At 38.8% G+C, this 26,048-nt stretch overlaps 2 protein-coding genes and 1 long non-coding RNA gene across 6 annotated transcripts in view; 2 read left to right on the top strand and 1 right to left on the bottom strand.

Annotated features, from left to right (window-relative positions):
• Window positions 1-10: 10 nt before the first annotated feature.
• Window positions 11-3,877, top strand: LOC124860137. The gene is made up of 3 exons (XR_007036277.1): window positions 11-148; window positions 562-726; window positions 3,753-3,877. It is a non-coding gene; the product is annotated as an uncharacterized LOC124860137 (long non-coding RNA).
• On the bottom strand, window positions 1,317-9,920 carry trmt12 (tRNA methyltransferase 12 homolog). 4 transcript variants are annotated; one of them, XM_047353134.1, is made up of 8 exons: window positions 9,683-9,920; window positions 9,327-9,406; window positions 8,588-8,753; window positions 6,666-6,864; window positions 6,435-6,564; window positions 6,247-6,356; window positions 4,627-4,784; window positions 1,317-4,102 (listed from the first exon to the last, which is right to left on the bottom strand). In XM_047353134.1, exons 1-8 carry the CDS (start codon window positions 9,731-9,733, stop codon window positions 3,749-3,751), a joined length of 1,248 nt encoding a protein of 415 aa, XP_047209090.1. In that variant the 5' UTR covers window positions 9,734-9,920; the 3' UTR covers window positions 1,317-3,748. The 4 variants fall into 4 exon arrangements, with proteins under 4 accessions (XP_047209090.1, XP_047209089.1, XP_047209092.1 ...); XM_047353133.1 differs by having other exon boundaries at window positions 6,435-6,585; window positions 9,683-9,914; XM_047353136.1 differs by lacking the exon at window positions 9,683-9,920 and having other exon boundaries at window positions 6,435-6,585; window positions 9,327-9,420.
• A 3,587-nt stretch (window positions 9,921-13,507) lies between these two features.
• The window catches only part of zdhhc9 (zinc finger DHHC-type palmitoyltransferase 9), a 42,645-nt gene continuing 30,104 nt past the window's right edge, over window positions 13,508-26,048 (top strand). Inside the window, exon 1 of the mRNA XM_047354010.1 lies at window positions 13,508-14,339. Within this exon, the coding sequence (XP_047209966.1) occupies window positions 14,176-14,339 (164 nt within the window). The 5' untranslated portion in view covers window positions 13,508-14,175. The remainder of the gene's footprint in view (window positions 14,340-26,048) is intronic.

Genomic DNA, 26,048 nt, shown 5'->3' with positions numbered 1-26,048 from the left:
CTCCGGTTGGAGCGTCTCTCCACATTTTCCAGGTCGCATTTCTGTTACCACAGAAAGAAAGGCTGAATCGGCCCAATTAGCTTTGTTCCCATATCCCAGCTCTCCTACTTCCTTTTGTTATCCCCTTTGGCTAGAAAAGTTGGAACGGGTAAGCGCTCCCTTCACCTCAAATCACACAAAACACTAAAAGCTTGTAACGGTCACAGCAGAAGCAATATAATTTAAAAAAATCATTCCAGCAATAAGTTCAGTTATTTGGAAAAGTATTCGTCCTCCTGCAGATTTCTTCTGATTGTGCTCTTTTGTAAACGTTTCAGACCATTAAAGTCATTTAAATAACAAAGATACCCTGAGTACACACACACAGTGGCTTGTGCAGACTTATTTACTGACAACTGCTTTTAAACTCAAACATGCTTTTGTCAGTTGATCAAAAGTTTAAGACCACAGCCTTTAAAAGCCAAACTCTGCACAAACATTTGGATTCCCTGTCATTTTCTGTCAAGTATTCACATTGTCAGGACCTCCTGATGGCAAAGGCCTTTTTTCCCTTGCCATCAGGAGGTCACTGTCTTTGAACGTGGTTGGATTGTTGACCTGCATAAGTAAGCCTAATGACTGCCAGACCGGTACAATCAAGGGATATCCTGTCTGACAACATGAAGTAGGCCTAGACATCTCAAAAGCCAACACATCATGCTCTGAACTAAAGGAATTCAAGAACAGGTGAGAAACATTAGCATCTATCAGTCTGGACAGGGTTCTAAAATCATTGTTTGGACTTCAGAGACTACATTCACCCTGCTGGGTGTTGTTGCCTCTCACTAGCAGTCATTGGGCAATTATATTCATCTGTCTAAAACAAAAAAAAACTAAGCTAATCACAGCTCTGTAAATGTCAGAGCTTATTTTGTTTGATAAAACATTTTGGTTTTATTGATCTGAAACATTTAAGTGTGACAAAACCCCCCAAAAGCAATCTGTAAGTACTATAACCCACTGTCAAACAAATAGTCATTGAAAATACTTCAGCAGTCTCTTCAATTGACTAAATGTATTCATTTTTACACAAGTATTATTTAAAGCGTATTAAATATATATATAAAAATAATTGGGTAATCATGTTACAATTTTTTTTGCTCACCTTTGTTTTTAGTCTGGTGCAGTTATAAAAAAGCAGGCGAACATTGCATTAAGAGGAAAATAAAAGTCAACATTTTGAAGAGGGAAACATTCAATGAGAAACTAAAATAAAATGGGCATTCTCAAAAAGGCTGCCTCAATGTGAAGTAAGCAAAGGGAAAGGAGTCTTGCAATTCAATTCAAAAATACTTTATTAATCGCAGTTTAACAGCAATATTATTAAATATACACTGTTTTGTAAAAATATGCAATATTATAAAAAAATCAGAACATTGTTAAATCTTTTTAATAACAGAATCTTAATGCAATAAACTAAAACCGTTCAGTTGGGGCCAAAGAAAATTACAGCAACTCTTTTAAAACCATTTGTTTTAATCCAATTTCATCTAATCATGCTTTGGGTTCTGTGTGGGACTGAAATGATCTGTTTTAATTAAGATATCTTTACAGTAATTGTGAGGTTTATCTAGATTACACATAGTCGAAGGCTTTGTCATTTAGAGATGTAGAAAACTTTGTCATTTTCTCACTTTAACGGCCAATAACAGTTCTGGCCATAGGTTTATAAACAATCCTCACTGACATGCATATCATGTACATTTTCTGGAACTGTTCTTCCAGAGTAAGATAGATATAAAACATTTCACTTTTTTTTTTTAAGCAAGACATGGTTGCACAAATCCTCGTAGGAAGCTGCAGGAAAACCCAACGGTTTATCTAGCAGCTAACGAGCTTCTGGCACAATTTCATTGCTATTTCTTACCAGAAATGATTAAGCTCATTTGGAGCTCAGGAGAAAAAGTCTTGTCGTTGTATGAGAAGGACTGAGATTTTTGGCCACAATGACAAAAAGTATGTCTGCAGGAGTCAAGGTGAAGCTCAAACCAAGTAACACTATACCAACAGTGAGGCATGGTGGTGGAAGTATCATACTAAGGGTCTCTTGCTATCATTTGTACTGGTACAGTATTTATTAAATACTGTTATTTAATAAATAAGAAATAAGCTTTCCAATGAGCCTGATTTGTCAGATTAAAACTACAGTTTGAAAACTACCTTGAAGCAGGTTTTAAACATACTTTTCATTAGGCCCACATTTCAAAGTTTTTTTTATAGATCTGATGTAATATACAATTAAATTCAGTTTATTTATATAGCGCCAATTCACAACACATGTTGTCTCAAGTGCCTCAATATTCTAATCATAAATGTGTTTTCAGTAGCTGTAAGTGGAAAATTATATTAAGATAAAAATGATTTAAATGTTCAGTCTTGTGTAAGAAATCTATATAATTTGTCTCAGGGAGTTACTGAAATAAAGACATTTTTTCGATTATATTCTCAGTTAAACAGCTAGATGGTTAAAACATGGACACACTAGAGTCTACCAACAGGACAAAGATCCCAAATAATTCATAAATCAAGCTAAAACTCAGATTCTGGACTGGCTGTAACCCGAACCCTTTGGAAAATGTATGAACTTTGGTTTAAAGCCATGTTGGAGTCAAGCAACAACCAATTTAAATGAAGCTGACCGTTCTGAATAAGATGAGTGGTTGAGTCCTGGAAAGAACTATGGCAGAAGGTTTATGATTGGTACAACAAGTGCGTGGTCAACGTGCAACTTGATAGGGCACATTTGACGAAATATTAGTGGTGCTTTATAATACAGTGTGTATGTATAATTCTGACCCTGTTTGGATTAGAGAAAATCCACAATAAAATACGCCTGATTCTTCCTATTCCACAACCATTTCACCCTGAAAAACAACAGCTCAAATGCATCAGTTAAGACCCAGAAACAATATGTACATTTCTGTCCACCTGCAGACGAATAAAAAACAAAGATGCCAACAAAGCTTCGTTCTTCCTTTGAAACAATCCCGACTTTGTGCTTCAGCAGATAAACCTTAATCATCGAGAAGTAAAATCCCTTTTTTGGAGCAAATCCTCCTTTATCTGCTCAACCAAACTCAGATAGGATTATTGTGAAGGTCACACCATGTGATTCACATTATATCCACTCTAATAAAAGCATGCAGAGAATCCTCAGTATGGAACCACCACCGCTGATTCTCCTTTCTTTTTGGTGGGCTTGTCTTTGAATCGTCAGTGATACCGGAAACTATTTTAAATATACATAAACAAATTGTCTAAATAATTCTGAGTTTTTAACAGATCTTCACTTCTAGTTCTGCTTAAATATTTGAACTTTTATTTGTAACTTTATTGGAATTTGGAAAGGCTTGGGTACTTTCTGTAAACAACACATGGATTGGTCATATCTCAGTCTGCAGATGGCAGACCAGCCATCAGATATTTGTGGCAAAGTCAGTGAATATTCCAACAATGATGTGTCTTTGTATGAAGGCTTTGTGGGGAGCAGCAGATAAGATTGAAGCTTTCCTTGGGAGGAGCTCATTTTAGCTGGAAGAGTAAGTCTGAGACAGCGAATGTGCTAAGTCCACCTGCCCAGGTTAAATGAAAGGGTTCTAAACTTTGCAGAATTCGGTTGTGTCTGAGCGAGTTTGCACTGGAAATGTTTATTTCTTCCAGAGTAAGAACATTTTCAAACTGTTTTCTTACAATATGTTTCTATTTTAATTCAGAAAGGTCTACAGTCCAGATCCAGGACAACATGGTGCACATGAGGCGCATAAGACTTCACATGCTCTATGTGCTGAATATTTATTACCCACGGTGCACCGGTGAGGTCCCTTAAAAGAGAAGCTATTCGGTTTGCAGTATCATCGGCCCAGGCCTTCCACACCTCTCTGTCAGCGTTCTTTGCAGAAACATTTTGAGGAGCACCGTTCTGTAACGAAGAGGTGATGTTCTGGTGAATGTGCAAAACGCCGCCAGTCGTTCTCTTCAGCAGCCGACATGCGACGGGCCAGCCGTCCTCAGAGCTCGGGATGAGACCCAAGTTCACACGGTCGGCGATATTACACAGCTGAACCTGGGAAGCAAAAAAAGACTTCGTGTAAAGTAAAGCAGTTTTTTTTTCCCATGTTTCCCTGTGCAAAAATATAAAGCAGGCCAGCCAGATTTACATCCAACCTTTCCGTTGTAGACTAAGTGATGCCAAACTACAACCTGGTTATTGTAAACATCTGTTCTAACTAAATGGAATGCCATAAAATGTTGAGTAACCCTAAATCAAATAATGTAAACATTTAAATTCAAAATAATGTATTCTACAAATAAAAGAATCGTAATAAATAAATACGTTTATTTAGACTTGACCCCCTGTAATTAAAACCATTATTTAATTATTACTATTTAATTTTATTGTATGACTTTTTCCCTCATTTCATAAAAAAGTTTGTTGAATTCACTTTTTCTAGATTTACAAACTTATTTAGTCACATTGGGAATTTTCTACCACTAGAGGGTGTTACTGAGCTGAGTTGTAAAGTTTTCTGCACCTTGGAGACAAATGTGAAAGTACAAGAAATAACACAAGAAATGAAGATTTATTACTTGACGGTTGTCTCCTTGATGGATGGTGCAGTGGTCTGACACCCCGTTTACTTCCAGGTTTTTCTGTAAAGCAGCGACAGCGTCAGGGTTCCACTCACAGGAGTGAACATGGCTGGCCTTCGCATGCACCAGATAGGGGAGGGTAAAGTATCCAATACCTGAAAAAAGAAAAAACAAATGGGACGATTACACAGGAGAACGGCAGAACAATTAAATTTAGAGTCAAACTTGCATGAGGCACATATTCTATGAGAACATAGAATAAATAAGCACAAAGTGTACAGATCATTATGTAAAAAAAGTTACCTCAGAATAAAAACCTAGTTTGCAACCTATTGATGAAAAAATTACTTCATAAAAACAATTATTCCTCATATTATTAGTGCCAATCTTTGTGGAAATATTATGCATATATTGCATAAAAACATGTGGCTCTGGACCCTAGAGCAGGTTGCAGACCCCCTAGGGCAGGGGGTCTGCAACCTATAATGTGACACACAGACCCATTTCTCTTTGTCAGTCTTCAAAACAGAAAAGACAAGAGCACATGTCATTAAAGTAAGGCAGATGTTGATGCTGATACTTTAGAAAAGCCCATCTTCCAGTTCTACATATCTGCAGTCAGAGTAATAATAAACACAGGTTTTAAACATGACAGAGTGAAGAGGATGGTAATGTTTATAAAAAGATCTCCAAAGCTTGCTGCAGCATCTTGGGGTCTCCAAGTCTCCATGACAACCATTTATTTAAAGGCCTCTGCAGACATCTCTAACAGGGGTGCCAATAATTTTGAAGGGTGATGTTAGCAGGTAGAGCAACTTTATGGTTTATTGAAATGTCAGAATAAGTCGCAATATCTCCCTGGAAGCTCACTTTATTGTGAGATTTACCCTGAAAGCAAAGTCAACATATGACATGGACTGCTTGTAAAATCTCAAACACCAAATATGAATTTATAAACACATCTTTTCTCAAAGCTTTATCAGAAATAAATTCTTCCAAACTAAGTCACGGAAATACTTTCAAATGTGTTTTCAAAGTTGTTGACTTAAAATGTGATTATTTTCTTTCAGTAGACATGTACATATATACACATAAATATAAGGATGACTTAAATCCTCCGAGTGTGGGAACATGACCTGACTTGATCTTAGTTGTGGCATCTATTATATGTTCAGCCATGACCACTTCCCTTGTTCAAAACCTTCCCATCATTACCTCACACTTCCTGTTTAACTCATTTCTATTCTACTGTTTTTTTCTTCTTCTAGAACACATCAACAGCGGTCTACATATTTAAATAAGTTTGATTAACAGACCTTTTTGCTTAGATACATGTGTTTGGTCTGGTATGAAGTACTTCCACATCAGTCAAAATAAATGCTCTAGGTATAAATGAACCCATAAAATGAATTCACAGCATTCCAGACTAATTTTCCAGGGTTTTCAGTTCTTCTTCCAAAGTGCAAAATGTAAATGCTAAATTTCAAAATGGAATCATTGCAGATATTTCTAGTGATCAGACTTTGAATATGAAACCGAAAACTTGCACTGAAAATACATAATGCTGTCTTCTATACCTCAACATTTCTGCTGAAATGCACAACGTGCTTTTATTACCTGCATATAAGTCAACTACTGTCTCTCCTCTGCAGTCAAATCCGGCCACACGGAGCTTCTCTGTGATGTTCCCCGCTGAGAACATGCACTTGGTTACATCAAACTCATAGCTGAAACAAAGATGGATTATTTATTAAAGGGCATGTCAATAAAATATTAGGAAAGCAAACATTATTATATATATGCACCTAATGCCATTGTCCACATGTTTGACCCAGCTGTTGTCACCTAACAGCATTGTTACTACAGGAGACCTAAATCCATCCTTGGATATTCGACTCATCTTTGCAAGCCGCTTTGCCCCCAACACTTCGGCAACTGCAACCCATAAATGACCACCTATATCGGTGACAGAAAAAAACGTATGTCTTTTTGATATGATTTCTGCATTTTGTACTACTAAAATGAAAAAGTGGTACCTATTTTCTTCCATAGTGGCAGGGTAAAACAGTTGTCACCCAGCAGGATGAGGTCTCCATGCCTCTGGAAACTCCTAGGAAGATCTCTCCTCAACTCAACCATCCACCTTTCACCCAAAGACTCCAACAGATCCTGAAGGGTTCTCTCCATTTTATTTCCACCTGTCCTCCTCTTCTCTTTTTTCGACTGCAGTGGAGACTAAAGAGAGAAGAAGAGAGACTGCTGGAGGCGGAAACCTTAAAGCGACTGTTACAGTTGTGGCCAAAATTTTGGGACCAACAGAAATTTAGCTTTTCGCTCAATGTACTGCTTCATTTTTGTTAGATCTTTCAGCCAGATGTTTCTGTGGTATAATGAGGGTTAATGATAAATGTTTCGAGGGCATTTGTTAAGAAATATATTAAGAATCATCAAACAAAACAATATTTACAGGGTGGAACTTTTTTTACAAGCCTTCAGCGATCCACTCTGACATCCTGGATCTCCGCTTCTGGGCTAAATATGATAGGACTGATAGGTACCAATTCTTGCTTCATCAATGGTTCAAGTTTATCATAACTTTTTGGTGTACCCTCACTTTTTAAGACTGATCACAAGCCCTCAATATGATTAAAATCTGGTGACTTTTCTGGCCTCGGTGTAAAAATTCCTTTGTTTTTAATCAATGGGCCTTCTTAGACATCGCTTTTACTTTATACATGGTACACTATTGTGCTGGAAAAGGTATCATGCATCACTACAGATGCTCTTTGAGAACAGGAGTTACGTCTCTATCCTGGTACGTGTTGGATTTTCTTGGCTCCTCCTAAAGCTTACTTTAGAGAAATAAAGGATCACTTCTTCGAAGTTGTGGATGGTTTATTAAGTGGCTGATTTGAGCGCAACATTACTAGCACAAATATGCTTGCTTCTGGACCCCTTTTGATACAAACAAACAAGATTTCCCAAGAGGTAAACATGGGACAGTCTTTATAGTGAAGCATGAAGGTGAAATGTAATGATGCCTGGCTACATGACTGACAGGGGATATATTATTGGCACAATAAATGTCTCTGTATTTACCAAAGTAGTGGCTGATAGGGGGTCTGTTAATCTCTAGAAGAAGGGTAGAGAATAAAGGTGAATGTAAAGTTTTAAAGTGAAGCCCATAGTTGGAAGTATCATGATGCATGACTAATAAAGAAAATGATAAGCTATTACCAGCACTATACATTCCTCTGTATCTACTGACATAGTGGATGAGAAAGTGACTCCTAATTTGTAGATGGATGGCAAAGGAAAAGTCTTTATAGTGAAGCACAGAGTTGGGAGTCTAATTAGGATGACACCCAGTTTGTAGAAGCATGGCAGAGGATAAAAGTGAATATCTCGTCTTTACAATGAAGTGTGGAGTTTTAAATGTGATAATGCCTGGCTGACAAAGGAAATGACATCTATTACCAGCTTTATAAGGCGGTCTCTGTATCAAAATAGTGGCACAAAATGTATCATCCTATAATAAAGCACAGAGGCAGATGTGTTATAATGGGAGGCTAGGGTAATGGCCTTTAGATCTGCCAAAAATACTGGCTTACAAGGCATGACAAAGGAAGAATGGTTTTAAGCATCTCCCTAAAAGCACCAATTCAGCTCCTCTTATTCAATCAGTGAGACAGAGAAATCTGCTCCACTGTCCTTGTTAACGTGTCCTATCCATGTTATATCTGTTATGTTTGTAATCATAAGACCAATGAAATTATGTTTGAAGATAATTTTGTAGTAGAGCTAAAAAAATCTGCAACTCATAAGATATTTTTGAAAAAAATAATTTAACCTTTTTAAAACTTTGCAATTAACTGCATTCCAACCGATCGGCCTTAATACTAAACATACAATCAACATCTATCCAGATAATAAAATGTGTGAAACCCTTGGTGGTTACCTGACTCCAGGTTAAGTCACAAACATCTGAAGCTAAAGTGTTGCTGAGAGACAGCAGATCCAGCTGTGAGAGGCAGGATGATAAAATGGGAAGAAGGACTGTCCCGTCTGGATGTTTAACCAAGTTAAAACGCTGGTCCAACATCCCTCTGGACTGGAGATATCCCCTATATAATAAAATTTAAAACACGCAGTCAACTTCTGACATTTCGCCTCCAGGCTCGGCTCATCAGATCATTTCTGCTAACTGTTAGCTTATTTAGCTAAGAGATGACGCTGTAAACAGATCCTTACCTGAACTGCTGTGTCTGACAACGAGACACACGAAGACAAGGTACGCCATCCATTTGTGAGCAAGAAAATACACCGCTTGCATTTATTATTTAAAGTTATTATTTTGTTAAAAGCTACATGCAACCAATGGGGTAGCTGCCATTGAATACGGTTTTGTTTCAAGTCGGACTGCTATAAAGAACGGACATTAAGCTTTCTAGTAATAAAATTATATTTCTTTATTTGAAGCGTTGTTTTAAGTTACAGTACAAAACTCAGGATAAGATATAAGAAAAATATAAAAAAAGGGTATATAATTGGCAAGATAGACAATTTCTGGCTAATGCTAGATGGCGACAAGGTGTTGTTTAACATATTTAAAACTAAGGTTAGGCTCGCTATAGCAGCTTTAGTCAATAGAAAATGAAGCAAGAACTGAAAGGCTTTGGTTTAAAAACAAATCCTACCTTTGGTGTCGGGGGTCTGGTGTGGGTACGGGGTTTGTCGGTGTCTGCTCTATTGCGCTTGCGTGCAGTGACCGGGGATGCTAAGGGAAGAAACTTGTGCCATCAGAAACTGAATTTGAATTTCTCAAACTGATTCTGTGTTTGTGTAATTTGAAATTAAATGCATTGGTTTGAAACGAATTTCACTTAATTGAAACTGAATGTAATGGTTTGAAACTGAATTCATTTGCTCTGAAAATGTATTTTGTTGAATAGAAAATTCAGTTTCACTACTTTTACTTTCAGTTCTAAAATTCAGTTTTTTGTGTCACACATCCGGGTCCTTGAAGCCACAGATTAATCAAACACAGATTCACCGATTCACGGATGTCATTCACTATTGCTGTGTCCAAATTGAGGGGCTGCATTCTTTGAAGGACGCATTTGTTGGTCGATTACGTCATTCTGAGGCAATGACGTCTACAGCTTCGCAGGCTCCTCCAAATAGGGCCGACAAATGCGTCCTTCTTTTCCCCAGATATGAAAGATGGGTCCGGTGTATCCTTCGTGGGCCACCCTATCCCATGATTCATTGCGGGTCACAGTAGATTGCGCTAACGGAAGTAGCAAAGCCTGGAGGAGAGGGAAAAGCTGTGAATAAAGTTGGATATATTGCGCTCTCTGTGAAACAAAAATGAACTTGTTTTTAAACTAGAATGTAGCTGTGTAAACCTGAAATATCTGCTCGGTTTATCAAGATTTCGCTTAATTCCACACGTGCGCCGACATGTTCGTAGACGTCTGCTTCTGCTGCCCTGACACCGGGCTCACAGCCGGCTCGCCTCGCCAGCACACAGCTGACCGGGGGGTTGAGGGGCTATGAACCCCGAGAGAACAGCTGACTTCCGGCACGTTGTTTTCAGGCTCCTGCTGGGTTTCCCCAATGGATGGAAGTTAAACACAGATATAATTAAGTCAGATGAAATATAATGTTCACATCGAGAGGAGCCAGTTGAGGTGGCTCGGGCATCTATACCGGATGCCTCCTGGACGCCTTCCTCGGGAAGTGTTCCAGGCACGTCCCACCGGGAGGAGGCCCAGGGGACGGCCCAGGACACGCTGGAGGGACTATGTCTCTCGGCTGGCCTGGGAACGCCTTGGGCTCCCCCTGGAGGAACTGGAGGAGGTGTCTGGAGAGAGGGAGGTCTGCTGAGTCTGCTGCCCCCGCGACCCGGTCCTGGATAAGCGGAAGACGACGAACGAACGAACGAACGACGAACGAATATAATGTTGATGTTTGGTTCTTTTATTTTTATGCTCTACAAATAAACTGATTTAAACGTTGTTCCTAAAGTTAATATGTTAGTGTTTAAATTGTAACATTTTTACAAATAGATTTTTATATATTTTTTTATATATGAACACAAAACTTTAACAATTTAAATGGCTGAATAATGAACAAGATTATAAAACAAGAAAATAAGCCATTAGGGCTCCATTTGTTCGGCTTCACAGCTCTGTGCTTCACGCTATCACTGTTGCTAGGCAACATAAATTACGCTGAGGTAAAGGCAGCGGAAACGCAGACCGACATAACACCGGCCACACCATGCTGATCTGGCATGTTTAGCTAATAGCTACAGGTAGCATAAGTGTTGCTGTTCGACCATCATTTGTTTACATGATTTCTTATAGATACTCATTTGACTTGGTGATGGACATCCGCCAAGCTCATGTATGCTGCACTGCTCCAGCTCAACATGCCGTAAAGGAAGTTTAACCTGATGTGAAACGTAAATCGATGAATCTGTGTTTGATTAATCTAAGGCTATCCCCAAGGACCCGGATGTGTGACACAAAAAACTGAATTTTAGAACTGAAATTGAATTTTAGAACTGAAAATAAAAGTAGGCCAACTGAATTTTCAAAACAACGAAATACATTTTCAATGCAAATTAATTCAGTTTCAAACCATTAAATTCAGTTTCAAATCAATGGATTCAGTTTCAAATCAACAAATTCAGTTTCAAACCATTACATTCAGTTTCAATTAAGTGAAATTCATTTCAAACCAATGCATTTAATTTCATATTACACAAATACAGATTCAGTCAGAGAAATTCAAATTCAGTTTCTGATGGCACAAGTTTCTTCCCATAGGATGCTTCGTTGCCTGGCTGTTGCAGCGGCTGTGTGGTCGGGAGGGCGGGATGCGGGGCTCGCACTGTGTGTGTCTGTGGGTGTGTCTTCATCTTGTGGGGAGGGGATTCATGGCATTTGTGCTGGGGGGGCATGAGTTGATTTCTGTGTCCTGGTTGGGGGTGACCCTGTGGGGGTGACCATGTTGGGGTTCATGGAAGTGGGATGGTTGTGATTGGAGTTCATTGGGGGTTGGGACTGCCCTTTCGACTGGGTGGACCCCTCCTTTTTTTATTATTAATTAAATTTTTTATGTTGGTGGCCCTGTCTCTGGATGGGGTGGGGCAGGGGGTTGGGTTCTTGACCAGGCTCGTTTGGTTTTGGGTGGTGCCAGCTAGTCTGGAGTGGTGGCTTGGGCAGGCTGTCTGTCTCCAGTCTGGAATGGAGGGGACCTCCTCCTGGATACTGGGGCTGGTTAGCCCTCGGTTGTATTGGTACCTGGACCTGGGAGTATAGAGTGTGTAGGGGAGTGCAAAAGAGTGTATGGCGAACATTCTTGTGTGCCTATACATTGGGTTATTGGGTGTGAGTGTTTGTATGTGTAGGCATAAGGGTGGGAACTTCTAATTGTGACCGTGTGTGTGCCTGTTTTTCTGTCAGGTTGGGTCTGGGGCTGCCCCCTCTTCTGGATCATCTAAAGCTCCCCATCAAATGTGGACCTATTTCCCTCTGTGCGTTGGTGATTGCTTCATCAAAGGTTGTTGTGGGTCACTATTTTCTTGCTAAGTCCTCTGCATCTATCAAACTTGCAACTTACAAACTGCTGGGTTGGGGGTTAAGGGTCTATTTTGGGCGCCACTACTTCTCTGCAGCGCCTGATGTGACTTCTCTGACTGTGGACAATGGAGCAGTGAACAGTATTTATGTTTGTATATGAATGCTTGTATTTCTTTAAGTATTTGTTTGTTAAAAACAGACACTAAAAATAAGAAAGTACTTCTCAGCAGACAACAACAAAGAGCAAGTGGACTTTTATCAACACCAAAATAAACACAGATGGACTTAATATGTATATATGGTTAATACAAGTTTTTTTTTTGTCTTTTTAATCCCCTCTCTTCACACCATCTGTCTCTTCACCCCCACACCCCAGCCCACCCCGGAAATAAATAACTAATAATGAAACGGTTTTCTTATTCAGTTCAGTTTATTTTTAAAAATGGGAAAATACATATTAATGAACATTGGCATTTAAATACGTAACATTATAGCTAATTTTCATCTACGTGCTCATCCAGGAGGAGTGAATGCTGCAAATCACTGACTGGATGCAATCTGCTGGGTTTCCTTAGACAGAAAAACTTTTTATCCAATTTGAATAAATAACTGAATCCGACTGCACTGTTCAATGGTTAGGATTAATTGGAATGTATGTACCTGACTTTTGTGAAGTGCCTTGAGACGACATGTGTTGTGAATTGGCGCTATATAAATAAACTGAATTGAATTAAATTGAATTGAATCTCTAGTCCTACTGGCAGGTTGAGGTCAACGGCAAAGAACAATAACAGGAAATAGAACAGGCAGATATTGCACTACTTAGAAAATGTATAAAATACCAACTATTAATCTGTAGTATTTAATTGTAGGGCTATAAAGGAAAAATAATTTTGTAAATCTAAATTTTCCTGTTCATGAACTTTTGATTGTGCTGAATTTGTACTTCCATTTAACTGATATAATCCAAGTACAAACTGACAAATACTTCTTAAGTGTGAAATCTCGGTCAATATAAAATAACTGATTAATTTGAGTAATTAATATGAATAAAATAATCTAATATATTAGAATAAAAAACTTTATTAAAGTATATTTTGAAATGTTTTGGAATTTAATTGATTTAAGTGTTTTTCAGTTGTTAATTTTACATAATTTCTTCTCTGAAATGTTGATTAAAATCAATCTTTTACTTGCTTGAATTCAAACGTATAAAATGCGATAATAAATAACTTCTCAGTCATTTTGCGTGTTAATGTTTAGAAAGGGGAGCTGAATCTGTTTCTTTGTTCCCCTGTTCCACCTGTGCTGTCCCTTTAAGATTAGACATTTCAATCTAGGCGTGTTTCCTGCTGCCATTGACTGAAACCAAGAGCTCATCCTACAGGAAAAAAAAAAAGAGGAGCTCATCACACAGCGCAACGCATTTCTGTCCCACAAAGCCGATAATTCCTCCATTTTTCCTGTGATCTGGTTGATGAGGTTGTCCGTCTGGGCTGCAGCATGGTTTCAGTCCGGGGTTTGTGACTGCAGTGGGGCTGTTCCTGCTGCAGCAGCTCGCCTGCGCGCTCCTTTATCATTTTTCTTTATCGAGATGATATGAACGTCAAGCCCTCAAGGTTCACTCTACCACAGCCACGGGTGGATTTTGTTTGCCTATAGTGGGAAACATCTGTCACAGTCGTTCGGATGGATTTCTAATCATCTACAGCTCTGAGCGGACCGTGGAGGGATTAAAGACCTGCCTGAGGAGAAGGGGGAGCGTCGCTGTGGGAATGAAAACACGCTGCAGTCAGAGTAGGAAGCAATAATGATGTGACCGCGACAATCCTAAAGGAAAATGCAGCGGAAGTCTTTAATACCCGAGCAATCTGCCTGTTTTTGACCGAACATCACTGGCCCTATCGGTTTGTTCCAGTTTAATCAAGTGAAGATATTGGAAAAAGGAGCCACCATGTCGGCGGTGATGATAACGCGAAAGGTGCGAAAATGGGAGAAGCTCCCCGGCAAGAACACCTTCTGCTGCGATGGAAGGGTGATGATGGCCCGACAGAAAGGGATCTTCTACCTGACCCTGTTCCTCATCGTCGGGACCTGCTCGCTCTTCTTCGCTTTCGAGTAAGTCATAATAGTTCACCTGCTTTTGAAAGAGCTCAGAGGTCACTGAATGAACCCAAACATTCTTTGCTGACAGCATATATTTGGAGTTTAACCGTGTCCGACCTTTATCACTGGTAGACTAATGGATTACTTGACAGAAATCTTTGAGTCTTTCGATTATGGATTATTTATGGCACATTTGAAGCCATAAATCTAGATGTGTCTGCTTAAACATAACAGTTTATTGACTTAATTTGGACATCAGACTTTTTCTATAATGTCAAATTATCGTTTTTAATAGGAGGATTTTTCAGACCTCTATCTCTTTTTCAATGGTTTCCAGTTGCCAAAAGAACCTGTTTTGTTGAATGTTTGGCTTTGTATATTTGACCCATTTAAATTTTTAAACAAGTTATTAATATCTTTATAAAATATCTTTAAGTGTGACATGTGTAGCCTACAACATGTATATTTTAATTTTTAATTACGTGTCTGAAGACTTTCTGAGGCTTTAAACAGTTAATCTTAACAAACATACCCTTGATGATACACATATTTCTGAGACCTCTACTACCTTAACGCAGTTAGTATATTGATCAAGAACATGACTAAATATGTTGCTAGCTAGCTGTATTTTATTTTACATATTCTTTGTGGTATCATTATAATAAAGGTAAAAATAAAAATGTCTGCCATGTGGTTTTACAATGCGTACAAAATGTATATTTCTGCTTAATAATTAGATAATATTAACAGGCTAATGTATCACATGCAATATGAAAATAGGAAAAGCACGCAATGTCTCTATTTTTTGTTATGACAATAATAGGACGATTCTCTTAATGTTTGCAGCGTAATCACTATAAAACCGATTTATATCCAGTTGCAATTAAATTTATGTTTGTTCTGCTTGAACCAAAAATATATTTGGTGCTTTGCATGGAAACTGAAATATTAAAGATTGTGTAAAATCATTGAAATTCATATTTTAGTGTCAGTGTCAGTTAATTGCAATTGTCTTAGAATTCAGCACACTGTAAAACTATATTTGTTTATTCAGTATCAGTTGTTAAAATTAGCTGCATTATAATCAAGCATATTTGTTCATAGATGTAATGTTCAACAACATGAACCTATTTTATTTGGACAAAGATGCTACCTAAACATTTTTATTAGAATTTAGCTCAATTGGTGGTTAAGTCAACAGCTAGCTATTCTTTGGGGTGCCTAGGAGAGAACGGTAAGGCCAATATTTGCTTTATATTACAATTTACAATATATAAATGTAATACATGCTCAGAATAGCCATAAGACTTTTTGTTTTAATAGCTTCAGTTTTGAAGCAAGAATTTCAGCTCGTTTCCAGCTTTAACTAGTTTAGCGAGGCTGCTAATGCTAAATTTAAACTTGCTACCAAGCTGAGCTTCTTAAGTTTGAGGCAGACATTTCCAGTTAACAGCAGATCTTAGCTATGATTGTCAGGGAAAACATTTACATGCCACCTTCATAGAACAGATTTGTAGTTTTTAAATATTGTTTCTGCAACGTTTAATGTTGTAATCATAATCCAGTTCAGTTTTTCTTTGGTTCATGTATAACAAAACTGCTGAGAAAATAATACCTCCATATTTAGGCAGAGTTTAACAAATGTATTTAAATGTATTTTAGCTGTTAAATTTACATAATGTCTACTCAGAAATATATATTAAAATCTACCAAAATAAAAAGTGTCACATTTTAACACCAATTTAATTGATAATTTCTAACAGTTTGTTTTAACAGTGCACTCATTTTGTTACTTCTGAATAAAAAGCAGTGGTTTTTATTTTTCACCACTGAGTTCATGTTTTTGTGTCTCTAACTGAGTCAAGGTTCACAGCTGAATAATATTTAATGAGTTGCGTGGCAAACCTTTACCTTGCTTTAGATAAAACCCTCCAGCTTTAATGTCTCAGCAGTTCTGTTTGGCAACATGTGAACCCTTTCCCCATCAGTTCAGGGTGTGTTTATAACATGAGAAACATGAGGCTTATTACTCAGTGTCACTTTTACACTTAATTTTTCCTGTTTCCTGTCAGTTTTTAACCAACACACACAGCTTGATGACTTAGCACAAAATCCTGCAGTGCAACACAGTCTTCCTTCTTAAATGTGGGTGTGTATGCTGCTCTCAGGCCAAATCCATTTGCTGCGTACAGCAAAGGTAGCTGCTCTCTTCCAGAGCCAGGCCCTTCCTATCTTTATGCCCCGATCGTTTAATGGCCTCCTGCTCTCCTCTGAGCCTGGACAGAAGGAGGTCTTGTCTGGCTGGGAGCACAGGGTGGAAAAAGCTGATACCGCTTGCAAAGTTTGCTGAGCGCTCTGAGGAGGCGTCAGGATAACGACTGGTGGGTCGTTAGCTGGGCATGTTCATATTACAGAGGAACATAATTATCGTTTGTGGGTGGGGGGTGATATTAAAAATGAGATAAGGCATAAACAACATGTTGGAGATTTGAGCTGACCGCAAATAGAAACCTCAGTCTCCAATGTTTCTGTAAAACTTGAGCATTTAGATGTTTAATGTTGTAAATGTCCTTAATTTAAGATTGTATTTCCTGATTGGGATTTATAGTTGTTCAGTGAAAGAGTTACATTGCCATTTAAATTTTTTTTTATTTCTTTAATTACAATGTCTAGAACCTAAGATAACTCATTTAGCATCTTTTCAAAATAAGGAAGCCAACACTCTTCAAAATAATAGATTTAGACCTATGTAGGATGTTGGATTAAAATGTGACTTACAAAATAAAGCTTACATGTGACTAAAAATAAGATATTACTAAAAGGAATTTAAATTATTTTACGAGAGCAGGTTTCAAACACCTAATGCGTCAAAAGCATCTTTCAAGGGTTTCAAGAATTAAATAAAAGTAGGTTCCACAGGAAGTTACATGGAAATGTAGAACCCACATTTCAAAATAATTCTTAGAGATTAGATTAGTCCTATGTATGTTAGATTACCATTTGAGTAGGTTTTATATTGCTAAAGAGCCTATAGCAGTGGTAAACAAACTGACTTTCAAAATAAAGCTTACTGATACTATTCAGATTTAGAAAGTTAGTCTTGAATGTGACGGAATAAGACAAAAGCAAGCTACAAAATACATAATGATCCTAAACCTGCAATTAAAAGAGTTAGTAATCTGGATTTTGAAAATAAAGCTTATTTTTCAAAATAAAATAACATTTATCAAGTAGATTGATGCAATGGTAGATTTTACATTACTAATAGAACTAAACTAGTTATGAAAAGGGACATTCAAAGTGCACCTCATGGTGACTCATCAAAATAAAAGTCTTGTTTTTTCATAACTACATCATTACAAAGATTTAACAATGTTTTTATACTGGCTTCAAAGACCGACGCTGATATATATATGGTCTATATACAGGTCCTTCTCAATATATTAGCATATTGTGATAAAGTTCATTATTTTCCATAATGTCATGATGAAAATTTAACATTCATATATTTTAGATTCATTGCACACTAACTGAAATATTTCAGGTCTTTTATTGTCTTAATACGGATAAATAATTTTTAATACAAAAAACGTCAACCTTCAAATAATCATGTACAGTTATGCACTCAATACTTGGTCGGGAATCCTTTTGCAGAAATGACTGCTTCAATGCGGCGTGGCATGGAGGCAATCAGCCTGTGGCACTGCTGAGGTCTTATGGAGACCCAGGATGCTTCGATAGCGGCCTTTAGCTCATCCAGAGTGTTGGGTCTTGAGTCTCTCAACGTTCTCTTCACAATATCCCACAGATTCTCTATGGGGTTCAGGTCAGGAGAGTTGGCAGGCCAATTGAGCACAGTGATACCATGGTCAGTAAACCATTTACCAGTGGTTTTGGCACTGTGAGCAGGTGCCAGGTGGTGCTGAAAAATGAAATCTTCATCTCCATAAAGCTTTTCAGCAGATGGAAGCATGAAGTGCTCCAAAATCTCCTGATAGCTAGCTGCATTGACCCTGCCCTTGATAAAACACAGTGGACCAACACCAGCAGCTGACACGGCACCCCAGACCATCACTGACTGTGGGTACTTGACACTGGACTTCTGGCATTTTGGCATTTCCTTCTCCCCAGTCTTCCTCCAGACTCTGGCACCTTGATTTCCGAATGACATGCAGAATTTGCTTTCATCCGAAAAAAGTACTTTGGACCACTGAGCAACAGTCCAGTGCTGCTTCTCTGTAGCCCAGGTCAGGCGCTTCTGCCGCTGTTTCTGGTTCAAAAGTGGCTTGACCTGGGGAATGCGGCACCTGTAGCCCATTTCCTGCACACGCCTGTGCACGGTGGTTCTGGATGTTTCTACTCCAGACTCAGTCCACTGCTTCCGCAGGTCCCCCAAAGTCTGGAATCGGCCCTTCTCCACAATCTTCCTCAGGGTCCGGTCACCTCTTCTCGTTGTGCAGCGTTTTCTGCCACACTTTTTCCTTCCCACAGACTTCCCACTGAGGTGCCTTGATACAGCACTCTGGGAACAGCCTATTCGTTCAGAAATTTCTTTCTGTGTCTTACCCTCTTGCTTGAGGGTGTCAATAGTGGCCTTCTGGACAGCAGTCAGGTCGGCAGTCTTACCCATGATTGGGGTTTTGAGTGATGAACCAGGCTGGGAGTTTTAAAAGCCTCAGGAATCTTTTGCAGGTGTTTAGAGTTAACTCGTTGATTCAGATGATTAGGTTCATAGCTCGTTTAGAGACCCTTTTAATGATATGCTAATTTTGTGAGATAGGAATTTTGGGTTTTCATGAGCTGTATGCCAAAATCATCCGTATTAAGACAATAAAAGACCTGAAATATTTCAGTTAGTGTGCAATGAATCTAAAATATATGAATGTTAAATTTTCATCATTACATTATGGAAAATAATGAACTTTATCACAATATGCTAATATTTTGAGAAGGACCAGTATATGGTCTAATCCAGTCATGAAAAGGCAAGTTAATCAAGGTGGCAGCCATAATAATTATCTTTTCAGGAATTATTTGGTTACTTATTACAAGGTATAGAACATGAAATTAATTACCTATTAAGTATATTAAGTCAAATTCTTGGCATACACCCCAAATATATAAAAAGACATTCATAGGTTTAAAGAAAATGTAGTAAATTTTTATATTTATACACAACATTCAAGATTGTAATTACAGAAATAGTTTTCCATTCGTCTTCCAAAGAAAAAGATTAGATTTTTCCCCTGAAATCTGACATCAGAAATAAACTGTTGATGCGGGAATTGGAGTTTTCCAAATGCAATGCCAGAGAAAAGAAACCTGAGACCTCGATCACGGAGCGGGGTACACTTTGCATCGACACACTGAAAAGAGCGTACCACTGATGCTGCGTCAGCTACTCCCAGTTACATGTAGTCACGCTATGCAGAAGGAGCAAGAAGCCCGTCTTCAAACCCAAATTATCCTAAATTATCCTAAAATATTAGGCACAGGAGTGTTTACGCATAATTTTAAAATATGTCTGCAGCACTTTGGATAAAGACAAAATAATTTAAGAAGCAGATGGCCTTTCTGAGCAGATAAGTGCTTAATATTGACAAAAAAAAATATTTTTCTTAACACCAAATTGTGTCGCCTGTATTGTATAAAGGCATTTTTTTATTAGTGTTGATTTAAACCTGAATTCCTCCATATGTTGCAAATGTGTACAGAGGTTTACTCCTTGCAAAGTGAGTTTGAGGCTGAGCAGCTGTGATGGCAGAGCAGTGTCCTGTCTACATGTCTCAGTTTTTTTTTCCAGGCGTTGGCAATCCATGCAAGGAAACCTTGCTGCGCTTCAAATTGCAGATACGAGCAGCAGAAGACACAAACGGAAAGGAGACATTAGACACGTGTAAACAGATTAGTCAGTAAAGAGGTGGGGTCTGCCTCGCTGTTGCAGGTTGCTCGGATTATTTCATTTTCCCATTGAATTGAGTAAAACATGCTGTGAAACACATCGTCTGTGTTTGCAGGGCTTTGAAAAGCATACATCTGTAGAGGCTTTCCTGCGGCTTGATGCTTACTGGATTTTCAGGGTAAACATGTGTACAGTATATGAGTGTGCATGCTCGCACACAGCCCCCTTCAGAGCTTGGATGAAACTGGACCACAAGGACAGTGTGTCATCTGTTTGTCCACCGCAGGACACTTCGCTGCAAGCCCAAGGAAGCATATGGACACGCAATGAGTTTTCCTCTGTGTCTTCGTCTAAGTGCAGTGCAGGGCAGATCCTGCAGAGCAAAGTGACTGCAGTCGGAGAAGATTTTGTAACCGAAATGCGAGCCTCCCTCAGCATCCGACCCCACCCTGTCTCCCTCTTCGGCCAGTCAGGAGGCAGCATCCAGCTGAGGCTAAACGAGCAATAACATGATTTATGCCCTATTCAGAGTACATGCTCCATTTACAGTCACAGCGACCCGCAGGCTTTGTTCTCTGGAAGTTTCTGTACCAGGAGGAGAGTGGATGAAGTGATGCATTTTTACCCACATCCTGTTCTCATACTGGGAGATATCCTGTTCTCATACTGGAAGATTTCCTTTTCAAGTTGTTGAAAATGCTCCTCTAAGAAAAATCTATTAAGATGGATGGCTGTTTCATCATTATTATTTTCTCCAATGTCAGATTTTCTCATCTCACTGAGTATTCAATGATGCGACAGCTGTGAATATAGCTTTAATCCCAGTAAAAAGTCCATGACCCTGCCTCTGATGTTTTTGTCTCTGACATATAGTATTAAAATCTTGCGTAACAAGCGAGATTGGCTTAAATTGTTGACCAGTTTGTCAAAATTGGCCCAAAAAATATTTTCATGTAAGCAATTTAAGATCTAAAGAATCATTTTAAGATGTTTTATTTTTTATATCCAACTGATCTGATAAACATTTAATGGTTTAAAGAGTACAGTAAAGATGCACTGTTTAGCTTTATCCTGACTGATGCAGATTTCTGATTTTTCTTTGGTGTCTGACCCACAAAAAACAGAAAATATCTGCTGTAGATAAGAAATTTAAACGTATCCCTCAGAGGTAAGAGATTTGAATCTGGCAGAAAATGAATTACAATGTTGTCCCCATTTATGTGCCAAAGCACCATTAACTGATTTTTACTAAACTCAGAATTGTGTTTGCATCCAAACACAAGTTGTTAGTTGACGCGTTTATAGACTGAAAATGGTGGGAGGACTCAGGTGTCACGAATTGAATTTAAAGGTAAAAAGCAGATTTCTGTATCTGATCAATGCCAATCAAAAAAAACTTGTTCAGTTCAGATTTTTTTAAGCTTGATTTTTTTTTTGCATCTCTGATTAGGGCTGTGCAACTCAAATTGGTTAAGTCCACTTTTTGTTCCATAAGGGATCTGTCAGGTTGAGGCTTGATGTCCTACTAACAGCCACTGAGCTATCTGCAGCCGATCATGTAAGCCCTGCAGGTTCTAACGAAGAGCCTCAATTGGTCAGACCTTTTGTAATAATGTATACATCTATAATGATTTACATAAATACCATGCATGAGCACTCAGGCTGGAGGAGTGTGAGTGGTTTTAAAGAAAAGCATATCAGTTTCATGGAACCGCCGCTGCAGAGGTACATATTGAAGCTCTTCACATATTGATTTTTGCCCCTTTTGTCTCTATACGGTAAAAGACAAGAGGCCAGCAGAGTGTGTGATCTTATATTTTATCTGGCAGCACCCCAGAAACCTAGCAATAAGATACCCAACAAGTGCATAATTCATTTTTAGTTTAATGCATGCAGGGCCACAACAACTTACAGCTGTTAAGTATTGATAAGAAAAGGGCATAAGAGGTTCAATAAAGAGAAAATGTAATGAGTCACCATGTGTGACTCAGTCTTGACTGCAGCAACTGTCTTGGTGAGACCTTTAAATGGATTTTAATTCTACGGTATCCAAATTGTAAGACTTTTTCATCTGGAGCTTATGCCGTCCTGAAGCGTCGAGAACGAAGTTTGCAGCACCCCCCACTATACACACACACCTCACACACAGATGCGTGAGCATCTTATCTGGATCTGGTGTGCAATGGGATGTCATTATTTTATGGACTGTTATTTATGACCTGAAGGTTCCCCAACATTAAACAACAAACATCCACAATCCTCAGGCATGATGTCGGCTCCTCAATATGTTTAAACAGTTTGAATGTCTTGATTCTGATTCTAAGGAAATTCAGCTACTAATGGAGTAAAACACTGAGAGACCTACTATTGTGTTATTAAATATTTCTTCAGATTAATACTTTTTTATTTTTATTCATTTGGAGCTAATTCCTTATTAAAAAACATGTTTACTGATTTAAAAAATGTACTACTTTGAATAAATGGTATACAGATTTTCATACAGTCATACAAAATCGTGCTTTACACGAGTTTGTAAACAAAGAGGGAAGACAAATTACACCGTTAAAATAACTGCTTGTTTTAAAGCAACACGTCAAACCTGTTTCTGAAGAAATCAGCAAGAAAATGGTAGACCTCCACCTCCAAGTTCAGGTCCTTGGGTACAATTTCCAGACGCCTAAAGGTGCCACATTCACCTGTCCAAACATTTCTAAGCATAAAATCCATGGGAATGTGTAAAAAGGTCACACACTGTAATATTTCGTTGGATCGCCTTCAGCCTTGATTACGGCACACATTCGCAGTGGCATTGTTTTGATAAGCTTCTGCAATGTCACAATATTTATTTCCACCAAGTGTTGCATTAATCTTTCACCAAGATCTTGCATTGATGATGGTAGAGTCTGACCGCTGCGCAAAGCCTTCTCCAGCACATCCCAAAGATTCTCAATGGGGTTAACGTCTGGACTCTGTGGTGGCCAATCCATGTGTGAGAATGATGTCTCATGCTTCCTAAACCACTCTTTCACAATTTGAGCCTGATGAACCCTGGCATTGTCATCTTGGAATATGCCCGTGCCATCAGGGAAGAAAAAAATCCAGTGATGGAATAACCTGGTCATTCAGTATATTCAGGTAGTCCACACACAGTCCACACACACACAGTCCACACACACACACACACACACACACACACACAGCCCTGCTCCAGGCACCCCTGCCGCATCCTGCCCCCATCACACAGCGCTCCGTGACGGGCCCTGTGCAAGGCTTCCCCAGCTCCCGCCGACAGCCACTACTGCTGACCTCAATCTTTGAACACATACTGTTGCTGAACCCAGACCTGACCAACTGCTGCAACCCCAGATCATAGCACCGCCTCCACAGGCTTGTACAGTAGGCATTGGGCATGATGGGTGCATCACTTCACCTGCCTCTCTTCTTACCCTGATGTGCCCATCACTCTGGAACAGAGTAAATCTGGACTCATCAGACCATATGACCTTCTTCCATTGCTCCTGAGGCCAATCTTTATACTCCCTAGCAAATTGAAGCCTTTTTTTCTGGTTAGCCTCACTGATTAGTGGTTTTCTTAAGGCTACAAAGCTGTTCAGTCCCAATCCCTTGAGTTTCCTTTGCATTGTGGTTGTGGAAATGCTCTTACTTTCACTATTAAACATGGCCTGGAGTTCTACTGTTGTTTTCCTTTGATTTGATTTCACCAAACATTTAAGTGATCGCCAATCATGATCATTCAGGATTCTTTTCCGGCCACATTTCTTCCTCGAAGACGATGGGTCCCACTATCCTTCCAGTTTTTAATAATGCGTTGGACAGTTCTTAACCCAGTTTTGATAGTTTCTGCATTCTCCTTAGATGTTTTTCCTGCTTGATGCATGCCAATGATTTGGCCCTTCTGAAACAGACTGACATCTTTTCCACGACCACGGGATGTGTCTTTCGACATGGTTGTTTAAGAAATGAGAAGCAACTCATTGCACTGGTTGGGGTTAAATATCTCGTTGCCAGCTGAAACATAATTGCCCATGCAGTAATTATCCAATGGGAGGCTTGTACCTATTTGCTTAGTTTAATCCAGGTGGCGACTTTTTTTTTTGGCCAGGCAGTGTATCATTCTATTTAGGAAGGGAAAGAAAATGCTGTGTGAAGATGGTGAGTGTCAGTGAAACACCCATGTACCAATACGGGCTGCAAAGCCACTCAGCGAGGAAGAAGCCATTTCTTGAAAAGCAACATAAAAACCTAGATTACAGTTTGCAAATGCACTCGGGGATAAAGATCGTTTATCCTGTTGTCTGATAAAACTAAAACGTTTGGTCATAATGACCATTGTTATATTTGGAGGGGAAAACAGGCAGCCTGTGTCACAGATCATTTTGTAGGGATGATTTGCTACAGGAGGGAATTGCACACTTTATTGTAAATATAAAAGCCACATCTCAAGACATCAAACTGGCTTTAGGAGAGCAAAGTCAATGTTTTGGAGTGGCCATCATAAAGCCTTTAGAAAATCTGTGGGCAGAGCTAAAAAGGTGTGTCTGAGAGTGAACCCTGACTCAGTTGCACCGCCTTGTCAGGAGACATTCCTGCAAACTATTGTAAGAAACTTGTGGAGTTTGAATGCAATTCTAACAAATACTCAGAAATTGTATGTATATGTTAGAATTTGAAAAAAGTAATAAAAAAAATCACTAAAATATTCTCTCTCTTCTTATTTTGGCAAATAGAAATTTTGGTGAACTAAACGGACAAAAAAGGAGAAATTTAGTGTTTCATTGTACATAAATAAAAAAAAATGGCTGTGTCTTTTTATGCAGTGTATGTAAATGATTGGTTTCAGTTGTTTGTTTTAAGGTTCTTGTTAACAGTCGCATCATTTCAGAAAACTGCTGAGGTTTTTTTGGTTGAGATTCGGATTTTGAGTTGAACTATGTAGCGGATGAATGAATGGATGAATGGATGTCACCTACTGAAGTGGATCATCTTTTTTGCAGACAACTTGGATCATTCCTGCTTTTTCAGGGCCTCTAATGGACACATACAGCTATGGTTAATGGACAGTTTGGATCAAGCTGTTGCTTCATTTCCCAAGTATGTCATGTTTTAAGTCTGCCGTTAAGTCGGTGAAAGAAGGTGATCTTTGCCTCTTTAAAACAATCATCTGGTGGGCTTTACCATATCTTACTTTCTGGACATTTGTTTCTAGAAGAGTTTGAAGTATGACGGAAGGATGGTTGAAAGGTCAGAGATGCCTTGTGCCGAACAGAGAGATGACGATGTCAACCTGACAGATTTTGCTTTGAATATGAGAGTCCCAGTAACTCTTGGGTACATTTGATCGTCATTATTTAAAAATCAATCTTCTCAAGTTACATTGAAAAACATGCCTGAAGCTCTGCTAAGACTCTAAAAACAACAGTTATGAAAAAGTGTTTCTTGTTTCAGGTTGTACTCATTTGTCCAGCTACCAGGCCTTGTGGAGCTTTACATTTGAAATAGGAAAGTAGATATTTGCAAAGCAAATGATCCATTCAATTTACTATTTGTGTAAAGCTTCCCACTCTACATGGTATAAACAAAAACCGTGTTGTTACCCATTTTGTGTTAAAGTTAATGGCGCTACACACAGCAGCAGCAGCTTTGTTGTACTTAACACAATGAGTGGAAACTGGAAGAACCAGTGCACCTGGTTCTCCAGTAGCTTACAAAAACTGCCCAACAGCTCCTTTAAAGCCTAGCAAATGACTCTAGGAAGCTACTCAGCCCGCCAACAACAGTCCAACACATCAAACTGTTAA

Source organism: Girardinichthys multiradiatus, chromosome 23 (assembly GCF_021462225.1).
Source record: "Girardinichthys multiradiatus isolate DD_20200921_A chromosome 23, DD_fGirMul_XY1, whole genome shotgun sequence".
Lineage (NCBI taxonomy): Eukaryota > Metazoa > Chordata > Actinopteri > Cyprinodontiformes > Goodeidae > Girardinichthys > Girardinichthys multiradiatus.
Note: the sequence above shows the minus strand (reverse complement) of the source record. Positions and strands in the feature narration are given on the sequence as shown.

Coding starts and splice junctions, on each gene's coding strand:
- trmt12 (XM_047353133.1), bottom strand. CDS start 9,733: ATGCAGCCCCTCAATTTGGACACAGCAATAGTGAATGACATCCGTGAA. Junction 9,407..9,682: donor TGAATGACATCCGTGAATCG/GTGAATCTGTGT, acceptor TTCTTCCCTTAG/CATCCCCGGTCACTGCACGC. Junction 6,357..6,434: donor CATGTGGACAATGGCATTAG/GTGCATATATAT, acceptor TCTTTGTTTCAG/CTATGAGTTTGATGTAACCA.